This window comes from Manis pentadactyla, chromosome 7 (assembly GCF_030020395.1).
Source record: "Manis pentadactyla isolate mManPen7 chromosome 7, mManPen7.hap1, whole genome shotgun sequence".
Lineage (NCBI taxonomy): Eukaryota > Metazoa > Chordata > Mammalia > Pholidota > Manidae > Manis > Manis pentadactyla.
Genome location: NC_080025.1, coordinates 38,932,434 through 38,952,646, shown reverse-complemented (window position 1 = coordinate 38,952,646; position 20,213 = coordinate 38,932,434). Strand labels below are relative to the sequence as shown.

At 50.4% G+C, this 20,213-nt stretch overlaps 1 protein-coding gene across 10 annotated transcripts in view; it reads left to right on the top strand.

Moving 5' to 3' along the window:
- CAMK2B (calcium/calmodulin dependent protein kinase II beta) overlaps nucleotides 1-20,213 on the top strand; it is an 80,749-nt gene that overhangs the window by 17,556 nt on the left and 42,980 nt on the right. For all 10 annotated transcript variants that reach the window (XM_036910265.2, XM_036910261.2, XM_036910263.2 and 7 more), the window contains exon 2: nucleotides 17,233-17,327. In XM_036910265.2, coding sequence (XP_036766160.1) covers nucleotides 17,233-17,327 — 95 coding nt within the window. The remainder of the gene's footprint in view (nucleotides 1-17,232; nucleotides 17,328-20,213) is intronic.

Sequence of the window (20,213 nt, the reverse complement as noted above, 5' to 3'; positions counted from 1 at the left end):
TTGGATTGTATGGTAAGAAACTGTTTAGTTTTATGAGAAGCCATCAAACTGTCCTCCAAAGTGGCTGCTCCACATCCTTGTCAGCACTTGGCATTGTCAGTGTTCTGGATTTGGGCCAGTCTAATAGGTAAGTGGTATCTCATTGTTTTAATTTGCATTTTCCTGATGACATGTGATGTGGGACATCTTTCATATGCTTATTTGCCATCTGTGTATATTCTTTGGTGAAGGGTCTGTTCACATCATTGCCCATTTTTAAATTAGGTTGTTTGTTTTCTTATATTTTAAGAGCGCCTTCTATTTTTTGGTATAAATCCTTCATCAGATGTATGTTCTGCAAAATTTTTCTCCCATCAGGGGCTTGTCTTCTCATTTTTTTACCTGCCTTTTCACAGCAGAAGTTTTTATTCTAATGAGGCCCAGCTGATGAATTTTTCCATGGAAGATGCTTTTGGTGTATCTGAAATTGTCATTGACAAACCCAAGGTCACCTAGATTTTCTCTTATGATGCCTTCTAGGACTTTTATAGTTTTATGTTTTACATTTAGGTCTAAGTTCTATTTTGAGTTATTTTTTGTGTAAGGTCTGTGTCTAGAGTTCCACCATTGTCTTAGTCTGTCCAGTATGCTATATCCAAAATACCATAAACCAGGTACTTTTAAACAACAGGTATTTATCACAGTTCTGAAAGCTGTGAGTGCAAGGTCATGGCTCTGGCAGATTTTATGTCTGGTGTGGCCCCCTCCTCCTGATTAACAGGCTTTTTTCCTGTGTCCTCATGTGGCAGCGGGGCAGAGAGAGCTCTCTGGGGTCTCTTTGATAAGGCCCTAGTCCCATACCTCAGAGCTTTGACCTCATAACCTGACCCCCTCCCAAGGGCCCCACCTCTAACACCATCACTTTGTAGGTTAGGGTTTCAATATATGAATTTGGGGGGGACACAAATGTTCCGTCAGTAGCAAACATGTTGTTGAAAGACTATCTTTTCTCTATTGAATTGCCTGTCTTCCTTAGTCAAAAATCTTATTTGACAAAAAACTGTATTTGTGTGGTTCTATTTCTGGGCTCTCTACTCTGTTCCATTGATCTGTTCTCTGTTTTTTTCACCAGACAATTGCAGGTGTGTAGGAAATCAGTTGACTTTTGTACAATAATCTTGCATGCTGCAACCTTGCTACAATCACTTAGTTCCAGGAGATTTTTGTTGATTCCTTGGGATTTCTACATAGATAATCATGTCATCTATGAAGAAATACAGTCATACATCTTCCTTCCCAACCTGTGTTCCTTTTCTTTCTTTTTCTTTTCTTATTGCATTAGTCAGGAGTTCCAGCATCATGTTGAAAGGGACATCCTTGTCTTGTTCATGATCTTAGAGGAAAAGCATCTACTTTTTCTCCAAAAGCATGATGTCCATTTTAGCTTTTTTCTAGATGCTTGCTATGGATTGAATTGTTCCCCTTACCACATTTATTGGTTGGTGCCTGGGCCCCCATTTGGTGACAGGATCTTTAGGAGGTAATTAAGGTTAAATGAGGCCATAAGAATGAGGCCCTCATCTGATAGGGTTAGTGTCCTTATAGGAAGAGACACATGAGAGTTTGCTTGCTCTCTGTCCACGTGCACCCACTGAGGAAAGGTGGTATTAGCACACAGATGGTGGCCACATGCAAATAAGAGAAGAGAACTCATATAAGAAACCAAACCCTGCTGGACTTTGATTTTGAACTACCAGCCTCCAGAACAGTGAGAACACTAATTTCTCTTGTTTAAGCCATTCAGTTTGTGATATTTTATTATGACGCCTGAACTGACTAATACAATAGTCTTTATCAGGTTTGGAAAGTTCCCTGCTATTCCTGTTTTCCTGAGAGTTTTTACTGTGAATGGATATTAGATTTTGTCAGATGCTTTTTCTGTATCTATGGATATGATCATGTGATTTTCCTTTGAAGTCAGTTGATGGGTTACATTAATTGGTTTTCAAATGTTGAACCAGTCTTGCATACCTGGGATAAATCCAAATTCAAATAAATTCAATTTGCTAATTAAATCCAATTTTGTTGAGAATTTTTACATCTATGTTAATGAGAGATGTTAGTCTCTAGTTTTCTTATAATGTCTATGGTTTTAGTCTTAGGGTAATGATGGCTTCATAGAATGAATTAGGAAATATTCTCTCTGCTTCTATTTTCTGGAAGAGATTGGAAAGAAATGGTAAAAATTTTTCCTTAAAAGTTTAGTAGAATTAACCACCTGTTGCTTTCTTTTTGGGAAGGTTATAAATTATTGATTCAATTTCTTTAATAGATACAGGCCGATTCAGATGGTCTATTTATTTTATTTATTTATATTAAGGTATTACTGATATACACTCTTATGAAGGTTTCACATGAAAAACAATGTGGTTACTACACTCACACATATTATCGTGTCTCCCCCATAACCCACTGTAGTCACTGTCCATCAGTGTAGTAAGATGCCACAGAGTCCCTATTTGTCTTCTCTGAGCTACACTGTCTTCCCCGTGTCAGATGGTCTGTTTCTTCTTGTGTGAAGTTTGGCAGATTGTGTGTTTCAAGGAACTGGCCCGTTGCATCTAGATTACTGGATTTGTGGACATAAAGTTGTTCATATTATTTCTTCATTATCCTTTTAATGTTTATGGAATCAGTGGTGATACTCCCCTGTTAAATTTCCAATTTTAGTAATTCATGTCTTCTCTCTTTGTTCTTAGCCTGGCTAACCACTTACTGATTTTATTGATCTTTTCAAATAACCAACTTTTGGTTTTGTTGGTTTCTCTGTAGATTTCCTATTTTCAATTTCATTGATTTCTGCTGTAATTTTTATTATGTCTTTTCTTCTACTTGCTTTTAATTTAATTTGCCCTGCTTTTTCTAGTTTTCTAAGGCAGCAGTTTATAGATATAAAATTTCTCTTCTAATATATGCACTCAATGCTATAAATTTCCTTCTAAGCACTGGTTTTATTGCATCCCGCAAACTTTGGTAAGTTTTATTTTCATTTTCATTTAGATAAAATATTTAAAATTGTCTGTTGAGATTTCTTCTTTGAAGTGTTGTTTAATCTCCATGTATGTTGAGGTTTTCCAGCAATCATTTCCAGTTTAATTCCATGTGATCTGAGAATGTACTATATGATTTCTGTTCTTACAAACTTCCTAAGGTGTGTTTTATGATACAGGATGTGCTCTGTCCTGGTGAGGGTTCATGGGAGCCTGAGAGGGATGTGTGCTCTGCTGTAGCTGGGTGAGTCATCAGCGGGTGTCCGTCTGTTTGGGTGCAAGGCTGCTGCGTTTGCCTCCATCCTGCTGACTTCGCATGGGCCAGTCCCAGCTGGGAGAGGGCGTGCCCTCCGTGCCCCGCAGTGCAGGCAGGTTTGCCTGGTGTAGTTGGACACTCTGTTGTAAGGTGCACAATGCCAAGAATTGTCTCGTCTCCTGGAGAGGTGACTCCCTTACCATTATGTGATGTGCCCTTTATCCCAGATGACTTTTGGCAGGAGACAATTCGACCACTGAACCACCAATGCTTCTGTTATCCCAGATGACTTTTCTTGCACAAGTCTGTTCTGTCTGAAATTAAATTTGTCATTTTAGCCATTTTTAAGTGCACAGCTTGCAGCATTAAGCACATTCACAGTGTGACCATCCCCACCTTCATCTCTGGGACTTCCTCATCACCCCAAATAGTAAACAATCCCAGTGTGACCCACATCTTTCAGACCCCACTGTGCCCCCTGGGCTGGACCCTCTCCATCAGCCTTGCTGCCTTGAGCCTCCAGGGAACATCTCCAGGATGTCTGTGTCCTGGTGGAACTGGGACCCCGAGGGTCTCGGCCATGGTGGAGGTTGGTGGGTCTGGGCAGTACTGTGGGTGGCAGAGTGAGCCATGAGCCTGGAGGTTTACATGAAGCACAGTGTCATGGACATGAATCCTCCAGACTATTCTCACTGTCTGGATGTGACTATATAAAGTCACACTTGTTTATTGGAGAACAGGTCAGTTTGTGGTTATCTACATCTACATCTCAGTGGGGTGACAATGTGCTTTGTCATGAGCCTAATTGGTTAGCATCCTCAGAAATGAGACATAAGCGTCGCTGCATCTGTCTGTGTTCCTGGCTCCTCGTTTGGACAAGGGAGTGCAGGCCTGGTAGCATCTGGGCAGCAGGACTGTGCAGCTTGGGGGGCTGCAGGAGGGGCTCTGGGGAAGGGACCTTTGTGAGGGCAGAGGGTGCCATGGATGTTTCCTCGGCTGGCACGTGGCCACAGGGTTGAATCAGCTGCTGCCCTTCTTGTGCTTGGGTGATGTCCTCAGGTGGGCAGTAGACGCAGCTGGGCTCACAAGCCATGCTTCCATCCCGCACTCACTGTTGACTGCCCTATGGCTGGGCTTCAGAGTGTCCCAGAGGGCTTCAGAAAGGTATCGGTATGGAGGCCTTGGGCTAGAAGCCTCTGTGCCCCTACTACTGGCCCTCTTGAGACTTTCTGAATAAAAATTTCTGTAGTCAAATAGGGTAGGGACAGACTGTGTCTCATGCTTCTTTAGTTGGAAATGCACAGCACAGATGACCATTTTAAAGACCCTGAGAAGTCCTGTAATAGAAAAAGGAGGGAAGAAAGGGAGGGAGGAACTTCCCAGGTCCCAAACTTATTTGTCCACTGAGCACCCTTTGTGCCTGATATCTGTTAGATCCTCTGGAAGTAATACTGAAGAATGTAATTTGGGAAATGTTTGTCTAAATAAAGTGGCAAGCCCCATAGGCAGAATTGGGGGTCAGCATGTGGATTGACTTATGTCTTCTCAAAATCTGGATTTTGGAGTCGTGCCCCAAGGACCTCAGAATGTGCCCTTATGTGATGTCATACTGGTGGGCTCTGATGCAGTGTGACTCCATCCTTGTAAAAAGGGGACATTTGGACAGAGACTTGTATGGGGAGAAACCCATGTGAATATGAAGGCAGGGGTGGGCTGAGGCCTCTACAAGCCCAGGAATGCCAAGGGTCACCTGCTGCACCCAGAGCTGGAGGGGCTGGAGCAGAGTGTCCCTCAGCCTCAGGGGAAGCACCCCCCCCACCCAGCTCCTGGGTATTGGACTTCGTGCCTCCAGACTGGGAAACAATACATTTCTGTTGCTTAAGCCCCCAGCCTGTGGTGCTTTGTTGTGGCCTCCCCAGGACCCAGCAGTGGGTGGACCAGTTACCAGTTACAGCTTTAGTTTCTTGCCCGACTGAGATCAGTGCTGGGGAGCTGCTGTCCTCCCAAGGAAGGACCTCAGAAAGGCCAGGGTTGAACTCTGGGATGGTGACAAGATCAGGCACTTCCATTGCTGGTTGTAAGTTGTAAATCAGCCAGTGGTTGTGCCTTTCGAAGTAAGTTCCATGGAGATAACCGAGATGTTAACAGCCATTTGTGGGAAGCGCAATTGGAAACGTCCCAAAGGAGGCAGTGCTCAGTGTTTCGTGGAAGGAATGTTCTCTACTGTGAAGATGACAGAACGATCCAGGTCACTATGGGAACTGTGTGTGAAGTGATGTTAAATATAAAACACGAAGCAAGAACTCACATGCTCAGAGGCTGGCAGAGGCCACAGTGATTTGGTTGTTCACGAGCAGAATTAAACATTGTCCATGTGGGTCCCCAGTCAAGATACTCTGCATGTTCTGGGCCCAGAACTCTGCATGCCACCCTGTTAGTGGGTGGCAGCCCTCAGCAGCCTGTCCCAGGCATCACTCCTTCACAGTGACAGTGCCCCTGGCCAGCACGCTGTCCTCACCAGCATCCACCCCAGGGAGGCCAGGGAGGGTTACAGGAGCCTACAGAAGCAGCATGTGCTGCCACCCCAGAGTGCTGTAGGAGTGCTCACAGGGTGGCCACAGGCAGGGGGGTGCCAAGGGCCTGGAGGTGGGGGGGTGGGACACCGGCTCATCCTTTAAACTGTCCTTGATTCCATTTTGTGCTGTGCACATGGATTATGTTTTTTATTACTTGTAAGCACAGGGAGAGGAAATCCCAGGGCAAAATACCTCTAAAACCAAGATCAAAGGGAGAAAGGTTAAAATCCGTTTATTGCTTACAAACTGCAGTCCAACGCCATTTCTCTTTCCTGCTCCAGCAGAAGCAAAACCAGCTCTCCCCCTCACCTCTCAGGTTCAGACACGCCCTCAGTTGCCCAGGTAATTACCCACAGATACGGAGATGAACTCTCCTTGCCCCCCCCATATGCAAATGTCCTAAAGCCACACCACCCTGAGGCACTGAAGCCAGGCAAGATATTCTGGAAATATTACAATATTACCCTCATTACTATAAGCAGGAAAATACATAAAATAAAATTTAAAAGCCCACAACAACCTCAGCCCTCTGTTTCATGTAGAAGTTACTGTTTTTCCACCAAACTGCCTAAGTCAAGATTAAGAATATAAAAGGCCTCCTCTCCTTCACTCCCAGGAGCTCATTTCAATCAAAAGCAGTAAACTTTTTCAATTAACAGACAAATAAACGGCAGCTTGAATTAGTTTAAATTAACAAAACCAGTTCCAGGGTGCTGAGTGGGCCCCGGCTCAGGCAGCTCAGCCGAGCCGGCGGGTGGACAGGCTCCGGCTTCAGTCGGGGCGCCCGTGCTGCTTATGGGGTAAGAAACCGGACCTTCGCGGTGACCCCCTGCGTAGCCTGTTCCGGAAAGACCGGCGCCGAGCAGAGAGCCCCACCCGGCGAGCGGGGGGCTCGGCCTTCCCCCTGCTGGTCCCGGCTCTGGCGTTTACGGCCCCGCGGACACAGTGGCCTCTCCCAGGGCGCGAGCGGCCTGGACACGCCGGTCGCTAGCTGGCGAGAGCCCCTGGCATCCGGGGCAGGCGAGAGAAGGGCTCCGCGCGGCGTAGACCCGGCCTCCTCAGTCCGTCCGCGCGGCCGCCGTCTGCGGGAGGCTGAGCGGGGCTTGCCTGGGCGGGGCCGGCGCTCCCCGGTTCGTGCCCAGCCGAGCCCCCGCCAGCTCACGTGCGCAAGGGAGCCCAGTCCCCGCGCAGGGTCTCGAGCGGGAGTCAGCTCTTCTTGTCACCAAAACTGGTCCTCAGCGCAAGCGGTGCCCCCTGGGTGTGTGGTGGGGGCTCCACAGGGGTCAGGGCTGTGCGGGGTGAGCAGAGGGTCCACACGCTGGCTGGGGAGCCTTGGGGCCTGTGCTCTTTGGACACCTGTGCCCTGTAGCTGGCTGGCTTCGGCCCTGCCCCTCCCTGTGTGTCGTGATGAGGGAGGGGCCTGGCTGGACAGAAGGCCAGTGGCAGGTGAGCGCCCCCGGAGCTGCCCACCCAGCGCCCCTGGAGGCTCCAGGTGAATTCACTCACCCCACCCCCAGGCCAGCATCCCACAGTTAAGGGAATTGTTTTCCCAGCCTTCAGCCAGCAAGGACTCAAGGACTGTTTTCCTCTTAAAATTAGCTTTATTTGAATTCGAAAAGCCAGATAACATGCTTGGTGCCCGGGGCTTCTGAACACTGTTCAGATCACTTTAAACGTGAGTTCTGCGGAAGGTGCCCCACACGGAGCACGACTTGGTGACCTGGAGGGTTGGCGCGTGTTGCCTTCCCCACCGTCCTTCCTGGCTCTCGCCCACAGGCCCTCTCTGTCCCTGCTTCTGCCCCGCAGGCCGGATGGAGGCCTTGCTCCTGGTGGTCTCTGTGACTCTCCTCCACAGGCGTCGGCCTGGCCTGGATGACTTCCCGGGACCCGCTGCCCCATCCTGGCCCTTACTGGGACCTCTCCATCCTGGCCTGTTGGTGTGCCGGGGTCTGCCAGCCCAGTCACATTGGTCCTTCTGCTCTGATCAGGGGCCCCACAGGAGAAAACCTCCACCCACAGGCCTCCATCCCCGGGAACCCTTGGGAGGTTGCCCTTCGCCTGTGGGCCTGCCATCCCAGCCTCTCCCTGTCTTTCCAGGAGTTGCATCTTCCTGTCCTGCTGGCTGTGACACACCAGCCAGCACCTCACTCTCCACTCTGAGTGCTTGTGGGCCAGGCAAGCTGGCACTGTGCCTGGTTCCAGTACCCCAACTGCTGGTGGGGGAGCAGTGCAGGGACAGGGATGGACACAAGTAACTATCATGAAGCAGCCAAAGGGCCCAAGGCTGTGCTGGGAACAACATCCAGGTGTCCACTAGGAGGTGTTTTGAACTGGATGCATATGAGACTGCCTAACACCTCTGGGGACACGGTGAGGATGCAGCCTGGAGCCCTTGGTCTGTGGCCTTGTCTCTGTAGGTTCTAATTTCTGGTGGAAGGTGCTGAGTTCTGAGGAGCCTGGTGCCAGTGCTGCCACCCCCTGTGTTCCATGCCCAAGATGCTGGGCCCAGCCTGAGGCCTGCTGGGCACAGCTGTCCTTCTGGGGGCTCCTGTGATAGACTGACATCCATTGCCTGGCAGAGCCCTGGGCAGTGGGGGAGGCAGAGGCAGCTCTGAGGCTGCTGGGCAGAGATGGCGGGAGGGGGTGGCATCGGGGAGGAGCTATTTCTGGGCAGCACTTAGGAAGAGGGAGGGAGGAGGGGAGAATGCCTGGGGAGGGGGCATGTAAGTCTGGGGAAAGGAAATCCCGGGGCAAAATACCTCTAAAAACCAAAATCAGTCAAAGGGAGAAATAAAATTTTAAATCTGTTTATTGCTTACAAACTGCAGTCTGGGTCCATTTCTCTCTCTCCTGCTCCAGCAGAAGCAAAACCAGCCCTCCACCTCCCCTCTCAGGTACAGATAAGCCCTCTGTTGCCCAGGTAATCACCCACTGATATGGGGATGAACTTCTCTCCACCCCTGAGGAATGATGCAAATGCACTAAAGCCATACTTCTCTCCACCTCTGAACGCCTACTGATGTGCAAATATGCTAAAACCAGGCTAGATCCTCTGCAAATATTACAATTGTACCCACAGGGCAGCTGTAGCCAGAGGCTTCAGAGGGCTGGTCTGAGCACGGGAGTCACCTGGGGCTGAGCAAACATCCCTGTGTTGGCCCAGCTTCACCGCACACCTGCCACCTCCTGGGAGTGGGAGTGTTGCCAGGCAGCTGCATCTGGGGAGGTCTCTCTCCCTGCTCACTAGGTGGAGCACAAGGAGAAACCTCAACCCGGACCAGGGAGGGTTTTTGACTGGGTGAGAAAGAATTCTCCAGCAGGTCAGAGGAGTGCAGGTAAGGAAGGAATTCATTAAAGCAAGAGCAGCAGGGAATGGCAGCTGCCTTGCAGACTGCAGAGAACATGACAGTGCAGAGGGAAAGAGGGAGAGTTCTCGGCCTGGGGCAGATTCCCATGCCAACTCCTGAAACCAGGGTCACCTGGCATCCTGTGTCTGGTTGGATCTGCACAGCATGGGGACCAGCCCCTACCACCCCAGGATTTGGGGAAGCCATGGAACACAGGATGGAGTGAGATTATGTTCTGAGAAATTTCAAGAAAGGAGATTTTCAGACAGGCCACTAAGAGCAGCTCACACAGCAGCATCTCCATCCAGGTCACACAGGTGACAGAAACATGCAGGCCCAAATCTGAGCTTTAGCAGCCCCTTCCTACTTATCAGGAGTGGAGAAGAGTGGAGACAGTGAAGACTTGGAAGTAAAATGAAATAGCAAAGAGACAAATTGCAGTAATTTGAGCAGCGAGAAAGCTTTATTTAAGGCAAAAGGTGCACCCTCAGAGAAAGGAGAGCGTGGGCTCCCTCAGGAGGTACACCGAAAGTCTGGGGAGGCTGGGAGGTTATTGCACGTAGGCTTGATTTGTGGTCCCAAGGTGCTTCTCTCTGGTGAGACACCATGTCTCCTCTCCTCTGTTATCAGTCCTCCAGCTAATTCTGCTAAATAAACCCAACACAGTGGATTTATTTATACTGTTCTCCAAAATAGTGGTTACCCTCTAGCAGTGGGGACATGTCAGTTAAGACTGTCTTCCCTGCCTTAAGGTAGGCTGTTGGGCTATTGTCTGATTACCAGAGAATATGTTAGGAATCTTACTTCTTCTCTATTTGCTTTTCTTTTTTATTAAGGTATTATTGATATACACTCTTATGAGGGTTTCACATAAAAAACAATATGGTTATTACATTCACCCATACTGTTGAGTCCCCCCCACCATACCCCCATTGCAGTCACTGTCCATCAGTGGAGTAGATGCCACAGAGTCCCTATTTGCCTCCTCTGTGCTACACTGTCTTCCCCGTGACCCGTCACACCATGTGTGCCAATCACAATACCCAACAATCCCCTTCTCCCTCCCTCCCCACCCCCTCTCCCACACCTTCCCCTTTGGTAACCCTCTAGCCCCTTCTTGGAGTCTGTGAGTCTGCTACTGTTTTGTTCCTTCAGTTTTGCTTTGTTGTTATACTCCACAAATGAGGGAAATCATTTGGCACTTGTCTTTCTCCACCTGGCTTATTTCTCTGAGCATAATATCTTCCAGCTCCATCCATGTTGTTGCAAATGGTAGGATTTGTTTTCTTCTTATGGCTGAATAATATTCCATTGTGTATATGTACCACATCTTCTTTATCCATTCATCTACTGATGGACACTTAGGTTGCTTCCATATCTTGGCTATTGTAAATAATGCTGCAATAAACATAGGGGTGCATATGTCTTTTTGAATCTTAGATCTTGTATTCTTTGGATAAATTCCTACGAGTGGAATTCCTGGTCAACTCTTTGCTTTTTAAAATGGAATCTTAGCCTTAAAATGGAGTCCCTTCTATAAGGGTAAATGCAATGACCACATTGTTTTTCTTGTGCAACCTTCATAAAAGTGTATATAATGATACCTTAATAAAAAAAAAAAAAAAAAAAAAAGATGGAGTCCCTTCTGTTCTTATTATACTGTTTATATCTCAGCATTTTTCATCATAGGCAGGAAAAGTTAATCATGATGGTTGTCCCACGTCCTTGCCTTACCTTAGGAGGGCAGCTCCTTCTAGAACTTTGCATCAGATCAGGCAGCAGGGGTGGGATGAGCCTTATCCCAGACGGGTTTTCGTAGGTGCCCTTCCCCCTTCTGACAGGTGGAGCTTCAGAATGACTATAAGGGGATGTGCCTGCCACCTTTTTCCCTCCAGGCATCGTCCTACCCCTTCCCCTCATCCACATTCTCCATCCTGATGCCGGCTTCCTGTTCATGAAGCCGAAGAATGAGCTCCACAAACACTCAAGGTAGGAGAGCAAGGTACAGGCTTTTATTTAGAAATAAAGTGAGAGAATAGAGCTCCTGGCTCACGCCAGGAGGGGACAACAGAGCCTGTAGTGGTGCATGTCTAGGGGGTTTTATAGGCAGTTGAGGATTTTTTGAGAACATGAAAAAAACTTAGGGGTGTGGACTTGCATCACCTGCCCTGTCAAGGTGGGCTGGGTCATAGCCTGATTGCTAGGGGTGACAGCGGGGTCACAGGTTATGCTGATATCCTTGCAGAACACTCAAACATACCAGGCCAAGTTGCTCCTGGCCTTTTGACCTTTAACTGATCTCACTGAAGATGTCTATATTCTTAGGTATCTTTCCCTAGAGAATTAGTGTGACCTTGACTTCGCATAATGCTTAACAGTTTCAAATGGGGACTTCTTTGCCCGTTGTTACATTGCTCTGACTGTAAATATTCTGCCCTGCTTTTCCCAGAGGCCCTCACCCTACTCTGACTACACCCTCGGTTCCTGTGTTAATCCTAGACCCAAAATCTTCTGTGGAGGATGAAGCCGGGTCTGATCAGGGAATGAGCAGCCCCCATGTTGTGGGGCAGTACCTTCTGCCCAGTATTGTCCATCTGGTTGGCGGCTCTTGGTCATTTGATTTATGGGCACCCTGCTGTCTGCTTGGGAGGACTCAGCTTTCCTCCTGCTGTACTTTCTGTCACATGGCGGCCAGTGGGAGGGCCGTGAGAGTCCCCCACCTTCGTGGCCCCGACCTCGGTAACCTTGCCATGCATTCATGGTCTGGCTGCTTGGAGCTCCTGGCTGGGCGTCAGGCCTGCACTGCGAGGTCAGGTTCGGGTGCAGGAAGCCAGACTGCCCTACGGGGCCCTGTGGAGCCCCACCTTGGCGTCTGTACACTTTGCGCTGGTACACCACCAGAGGCAGCCCTCCTGTGAGGGAAGCAGATGCAGAAATCAGCATGAGTAGGATTGGACAGAATGAGGCCAAAGCTGTCCTGGGCAGATGGCCACAGGGGCCTCGCTTTGTCCTCACAATTGCCAACCAGCCTTCCCTGGTGTAAGTCCGGGGAAAGGAAATCCTGGGGTAAAATACCTCTAAAAACAAAAATCAGTCAAAGGGAGAAATAAAGTTTAAAACCCATTTATTGCTTACAAAACTGCAGTCCAGCTCCTCTCTCTGTACTGCTCCAGCAGCAGCAAGACTTGCCCTCCGCCTCACCTCTCAGGTACAATTAAGCCCTCGGTTGCCCAGGTAATCATCCATTGATATGGAGATGAACTTCTCTCCACCCCTGAGGAATGATGCACATCACTAAAGCCATACATCTCTCCACCCTTGAGCGCCGGTTGATATGGAGATGTACTAAAGCCAGGCGAGATATTCTGGAAATATTACAATTTTACCTACATCTGGTCCTTGGGTGGGGAAACTGAGGTGCAGAAAGAGCAACTCGGTGCAGCTAGGATGCAGGAGCAGGATTTGAACCCAGGCCAGCAGAAAGACTGGGGCGTCCCCAGCACTACCTCCCAGGCTGATGCCATGGCCAAAAGAAATCATCCTTTCCATTTTCTCCTTAAAATGAGTTTCTTGAGACTGTAACCCACGCACATAAATCAAAGGGAACAGAGAAGAAACAGCATCTCTCCCTTTCCCATCTCTGGACTTCCCCACACCCCCCAGACTTTTCCCCCGCCCCACCCCACATCTGCCCCCAGGACGGCCCTGTGCATGCCCCCACACCCATCAGTGTCCCAGAAGAAATGCCCCATACCCTGCGGACATGCCCCGCCTTCAACACCCCCACACCCTCTGACTGTCCCAACACCCCTGGACACCCTTGGATGCCTTCATGGATGCCCACTTCTCTGGCTCTGAAAAAGCAAAACGTGCGGTTCTCAACACATATCATTAAGAAAGTGGTCAATTAGATTTAGTGTAATATTTTTTTTTCCAAGGAAGTGATTACTACTTTTTAACCAACTTTTATCTAAAAAATGATTATACTAGTACCCCTTATCCTCAGGGGATGCCTTCCGAGACCCTCAGTGGCTGTGTGAGTAAAACTATAGTATTTCCAGAATATCTCTCCTGGCTTTAGTACATCTGCATATCAATAGATGTTCAGAGGTGGAAAGAAGTGTGGCTTTAGTGCATTTGCATCATTCCTCAGGGATGGAGAGAAGTTCATCTCCATATCAATGGGTAATTTTCTGGGCAAAGACAGTTTGTCTGTACCTGAGAGGTGAGGGGCGGGCCAGTTTTGGCTTCTAGAGCAGGAGAGATGGCTTGGGACTGCAGTTTGTGAGCAAAAAACGGCTTTAAAATTTTATTTCTCCCTTGGACTGATTTTGGTTTTAGAGGTATTTTGCCCCGGAATTTCCTCTCCCTGGACTTATATCTGGCGCAGTCAGCAGGATTCCTCTGAACCTGAAATCTGCCATAATGGGTGCAACCTGTGGGAGGGCCAGCTCTAGAAATGATGGGGAGAAGTGGCGCTCACACCGAGGGACATGTGTCTACACTTTTGTGGTTGCGGAGGCACCACCATTGCTGCTGGACGCACCAACCCTAGCCCATGGCCTGAGCGTAAGGCTACTGCTTCTGCCACTTCTGCTGCTTCTGCTCCCAACTGGAGCCTGGTCACAACTATGGAAAGGTACATCGTGATAGAGAAGCAACTGGCTGCTGCTGTGTACCATGCCTTGCTGGCTATGGAGCCCATTGCTCGAAAAGCTCTGACCAATCAGAGGTGGGTGAGAAACTGGATGCAAAGGCCACGGAGTGGTGTGGCACAGACACCTACTGTATATCATGTAACTGGCCACTTACCTTTGGCATCCCCAGGGAATACTGAAGCAGACACATTTGCCCAGCGCGCTGGCTAAAAGAAAAGCCTGCCTCTAATGTGGCCCAATGGCTACATCAGTGTTTGTTGCATGTGGGGCAAAAGACAATGTGGGCTGTAGCCTATTGGTGGGGCTTACCATTGACCTTTGAAGAAGTCAGCCGAGCCTGGAAGGAGTGCCTTGCACGTTGTGCAGATCAACAACCAACCAAGAGGGGCCTAGAGCTTCTCTTGGCAGGCTTTGGCCAGTTGCCAGTGATTGAGAGCGATCTAGGCACCCACTTTATTGGACATGCGTTGCAAGGATGGGTGCAGCAATTAGAAATAAAATGGATGTGGCCCTGGACATTTTGATACATGGACTGGTGATAACTGGCTCTTCTGACACCTTGGGGAAAAGGCCTGGAAGCTGGCCTCCTGTGTATTCCTGGAATAACAGCAAAGTGGCCCCCAAAATCACGGTTATTTGCTTCTATAGTCCTTGTGTCCTGGATGCGCCCTCTTGGCTGCAGCTGCCCCATGATGGCTGGAATGGACAAGCTTTGGACTTAATCTGCGTGGGACTTTGAACCTAGCTGAATCCTCTGGCTTGAGAATTATGATTGTGTTGCTCTTGTCAAGAAAAAAATGCTTAAAGAGAGGCTTGACTTTGTCTAATGTTTGGTAAAAGTTTTGTGAGCAATCTAGCGTGGTTGTTAGGATTAAGTAAACAAGTAGAGAAACATATGTTGTGTTTAGTGAGAGACTGTGCTGTAAAGTACATTTACTTAATCTGCATAGGCTGAATCCTCTTGCTTGAGGATTATCATGATTTTATTACTGTTGCTATTGTATGTCATTAGTTTTGTCAGAAGGAGTAAATTGTAAGGCAAGATTTCTGGAGGGGTGGCCTGTGGGTAAAATTGTAGTATTTCCAGAATAACTTGCCTGGCTTTAGACATCTGCATATCAATAGGCATTCAGAGGTGGAAAAAAGTATGGCTTTAGTGCATTTGCATCATTCCTCAGGGGTGGAGAGTTCATCTCCATGTCAATGGGTAATTACCTGGGCAAAGGGGGCTTATCTGTACCTGAGACATGAGTGGAGGGTGGGTTTTGACTTCTGCTGAGAGAGTCAGCCTGGCACTGCAGTTTGTGAGCAATAAACAGATTTTAAACTTTATTTTTCCCTTTGACTGATTTTGGTTTTTAGAGGTATTTTGCCCTGGGATTTCCTCTCCCTGACTTACAGGCTGCCTGAACCCTGGGTAGTACCAGACCCTATATGTATTGTCTTTTCCTTTACATACACGTGATAGTTTAATTTGGAAGTTAGGCACAGTGAGAGATTAACAGTATTAACCTTAAAATTAAGCTGTCAGTTATTTTACCAGCAAAATGTGTTTTTTCAGGAACAGCAGAGAACTGCAACTCAGGACAAGACACTGAGACAAATCCAGAAACTGGAGCAGAGACAGCTCTTTTATAGAGAAAGGGGGAATTAGGGGTTGTACTTAGCAGAAAACCCATTGGAGGAAAGTGGGAGGCCCACACGTCACAGCTACTCCTTATCTGGTTGTAACAGTCTCATTGGCTGGGCTGTTGCTGGGTGGACAGAAACCTCCCCTCCTCTTACTGGGTGGAAAAGTGGTCAAAACAGTAGGCTTGTGAGGTGTTCTTTTCCTTTCCGTGGGGCCTGCCACTGCCCCCGGGGTGGTGCGAGCTCTTCCTGCTGCCTCCTCACCCCACTTCAGAATCTCACAGCATTCATAAGCAGTTAGCAGTAAGCTGGAACAGTCCCAGCCAGTGTTGGGGAGGAGCTGCCCTGCTCTCCCCACTGCCCACGTGCCCCTCCTGGCTGGTAAGAACTGAAGGGGAAAGAAGGGACACAAACTCCATAGTCCATGCAGATTTATTGCTAAACCTGAGAGGGACCCCTCTGTTATGGGGAGCAGAACAACGAAAGCATTCTCTTGCAGGCTGATTGGCTTTTTATGGCCAGGTTTCTTGGTGGGCTTTTGAGGGGAGGGGTCAGGGAAAAGGTGGGCTTGGGGCTTGCTGACGTGTCCTTTAGAGAATGCTTGTAGCCTCAGTAAGATTAACCCTAGGTCTCTCTGAGGTGGCGGATGGGCTTATTCAGAGAGGCGGTCCTCCTGTCCAGGCTTTATCAAGGACGCCGGGTGATGGAGCACCTGCACAGTGGCCGATGAGGTGGCAGCAGGTGCAGATCCCATGATGACCTGCCATGCAGCAGGTGGGCAGCTGCACAGCAGTGTTCCCTGTGTGGACTCTGCTTCAGGAGAAGCAGCACGCTGCTGTCATGCAGCTGGTGGCAGAGCGGGGTGCCCGGTGGCGGCTCCACAGCTTGGCCAGGTGGATGGTCCCTGGAGGCTTCCTGTCTGGACTAAGACCCTTCCTGAGGCATTTCCTAGTTTGGCCGTGTCTTTCATGTGCTGGTCTAAGGTTCCTAGAAAATTATCTGAAATCAAATTAAACCAATGGTGGTTTAAAGCTATGGAGCCCCAAGGGGCCCAGGCTTCTCCCACCTGCACCCCAGGAGTGGTCGGGACCCACACACGACTCACGCGGCTGCTCCTTGGGGCCAGGGCTTGGTCTGGCCTGGTGTGTTTGGCCAACTCCTGCAAACCCTTCCTCCCCCGGAGGCCAGTGTTTGTGGCTATATGGGCTCAGGGCAGTACCCAACTCTGCCGGGATTCCCACACCTGCCCTCAGAAGCACCATGGTGTAGGTGTGTAAATGCCTCTTTTTCTGGGAACCCGCAGCCTCTCCTGTGATGGGAACTGTGGAGGTGGTGGATCCCGGCTTCTCCTGCTTTGCTACTTAAGGATGTGATGCCTCTTCTTCCATGGGGCCTGTGGTGTGCATGCATCTGCGTTGCATCTGTAGCCAGGCTACTGTTTATTCTTTGGGGAGGACTCTCTGGGCCTCATGGACTCTGGGGAGAGGCCAGGTCTCTGGTCCAGCTGACCCACCAGGACTCTGAGGCCAGACAGAAGCCAGGTGTGCAACGGCTGAGCTCTGCCATCTGCCAGGGGAAGGGCCTCCCTGACTGGTCCAGGTGGGACGGGTGCGCCTTCCTTGCACAAGTCTCTGCCTGAGGCCTAGCCAGCATGGCTGGGTGTGGGTCTTCATGGGGAGATTAATTGGCTCTCTCTGTGTGTGTCTGTCTGTTTCTGTTCCCCATTTTCCTCCCCAGGGGGGCTTTCTCTGTGGTCCGACGCTGCGTCAAGCTCTGCACCGGCCACGAGTATGCAGCTAAGATCATCAACACCAAGAAGCTGTCGGCCAGAGGTAGGCTTGCACTGGCTGTGCTGGCATGGGTCCGGTGCAGATGGCACTGGCTTCAAAGCTGGGGGTGGCCTGGCCGTGTGTCCCTCATCTGTGGGTTTGCCCCTTCACTCTGTTTGGGTCTCGTGGAGCTCGAAGCCGGTTTCCCAATTCTGCCCTTTGTGGTCTTCCACAAGTGGACAGTCTGCCTGAGCTGGGAGGCTCTTGGGCCTGCAGGACTGAGTGGGGTGCTGGCCTGGAGCTGGCCCTGGGCACATGGCTTCCCGCTGCCCCTCACTGCTGCTCCTTTGTTGAGTGGTACCATTCTGAGCCCTCATGAAGTCCGACGGGGCTGGGGGGACGGTAAGGGGCAGGATGTGGGAACTTTGGTCATGGGGTGAGGTGCCACCCTGAGAGGTGACCATGGAGCACAGACTCAAAGGTGCTAGGGGCCCAGATCCGAGGAGGGGGTCTGGCGGGATCCCCGAGGTGGGTGTGGAGGGGCTGGGCTGCCTCAGAGTAGGGTCCCACAAGCCCCCTGGGACCTCTACCCCAGAGTCGGACAGGAGGGGGCCGGGTGGCCTCTGGGCAGAGAGCACGAGCTAACCTCTGCCAGCACTCCCCACCTCCCAGGGCTTGCTGGCAGCCCCACTAGCTTCCAGACCCAAACTGGGAGGCCCCTTCTCTGGCCAAAGATGCCCCAACTGTAGGCAGTCCTGGCCTGAATCCCTCCCTGCCTTGGTGCTAGAAACCACCACCTGTCTGCAGAGTCTGTAGTCAGGCAGCTGAGCCAACTTGTGTGATTCACTGAGCTGCATGTGGGCACTGTTGGGCATCTGCTGTGCACCAGGCTTTCAGGACTGAGCGTTTCCAGGGCCTGTGGCACTACTGCCCTGTGCATCGAGGTCGGGTTTGCCTGAGGGTGGGCCATGTGGTCCTCGATGCCTCGTGTGAGGTCTGACTGGGCCCAGCAGCACAAGATCCCTACATCTCTCACCATTCATGAGCCTGTGGGAGCTGCTCCAGGGACAGTGGAGGGCTCTGCTGGCCTCCCCTGACCCATTTGTGGTGGGCTAGGTGGGCTGTGCTGTGGGTCTCCAGGTGGCTCCCTAAGGCCTGGGCACCACAGAGGCCTGCAGAGCAGCCCCAGGGTACACCAGGACAGGCTGTGCCCCAAAGTCAGTGTTAAAGGTAACATGGTAACAAGCCTCTCTCATCCACAGGCTTGCTTAACCCCTCCCACATAGTGAGCACACACACTCACATAAGCCAGACAAGTCTACATGCTGGGTGAGAGCACCGCAGAGAGCACTGGGCAGTTGGATGGGTCCTGAAGGATGAATAGGAGTTGGTGAGGCTCAAGCAGAATACCACCTGGGTATGTCTGTGCAGAATCATACAGCTTCCCTGAAGTAACCTCCTCCCCTGTTTATACCTCAAAGTATTCTACATATCAGAGGATCCGGGGTAGTGGAAATCTGAAATTCCAGGCAAGAACCATGATTACCACCCGGTCTTTCTCCTGCCCACTTCTTGACCAACAGCCTGCTTCTGCCACTGAATTCCCAAGGCTGGGCCCCTGAGGATTCCTGGGGCTCCTGTTAGCCCTGCGCTCAGCCTCAGTTTCCATGCTGTCTGCAGCCTGGGATGGGTGGTGGGAGGCAGGGCTGCCTGCCAGGGCCCCTGGGGGTCAAAGGGGCCAGCCTTCTCCTGATGGTGCCCGCAGGACCCCTCTCAGCCCCAGGAAGCTGGGAGTCCCCTGCTTGGCCTCCACACTCAGTCCTCTGTGCTGCACAGCCCTGAGGAGGACTTGGCATTTTTTTCTGTTTAACTCTTTATTATGGAAAATGTCAGATGTCCCCCAGTACAGAGAAAAAGCTGGAATGAGCCCATTTCCATGGTCAGTAGCTGCCGCTCCATGTGTTCCGTCTGTATAGGCCCCCATCTCTCCGCCACAATGTCCAGTGTGTTTCTCTAACAAAAGCAAACTCCTGCCTCCCCGCAAGGCCTGGAGATCTTACACACTCTTAGCCCCTTGGGGCTTTCCTGGCTAAGGGAGCAGTGGGAGAGGTGAGCTGAGATGGTCTCGGGACCCTGACTCTCACCCCGTGCTGAGGGAGCAGCCAACCTAGTGGGTTTGGTCTCCTCACCTGCCTCACCACTCTCTACCTCAGTTTCCCCAGTCTCAAAATAGGGATAAACTAGTATCTTGTTCAGAGGAGTCTTGAGGGATAGAGGAGGAGTAAGGTATGAGGTGCTGCCTGAAACCTCCCTCTGTGCTTCCCGCCCCCCACAACAATGTCCAGACCCCCTTCTCTGTGAAGCCACCCTGGGTCCTCCTACCCAGCATGGAAACCCCAAGCCCTGCAGATTCCTTTTCCCATTGGTCACTTGCCCCTGAGGACTAGGACCTGTGCAAGCATGCAGAGGGGCCCTGTGAGGGCCTAAAGTGGAAGTGCCCCTGCCTTTTGTGCCACCTGCCCAGCCCTGCCTCTGCCCCGGAGCTTTGCTCAGGTACTTGGCCTCTCCCCTTTTCACATCCCAGGGCCTCTGCACCTGCCTTCTCTCTGGAAATGCTTTTCATAGAATGTGCAGCTGCTCCTCTCCTGTTGGTGATGCTTCCTCATAGACCACCCAGGTTTCATTTCCTGGTGGTGTCTCCCACCTGCCCTCTGGGTCATGTGGGCAGGACCTCACTCACCCCTGCCTCCTGCACTGCCCAGGGCCTGAATGAATGCAAGAATGCACCAGATGCATTGCGAGTGAGCAGACATGCAGTCTGTGCTGGAGGCAGGTCCGTCTCCTGGGCGAAGCTTGGTGGGACTGGGCAGAGAAGGGTCTAGAAGAGGGTCTGCTAAGGGCCAATTTGCAGCGGAGGCACCCGGTTACTGCCCACCCCGGCATTTGGGA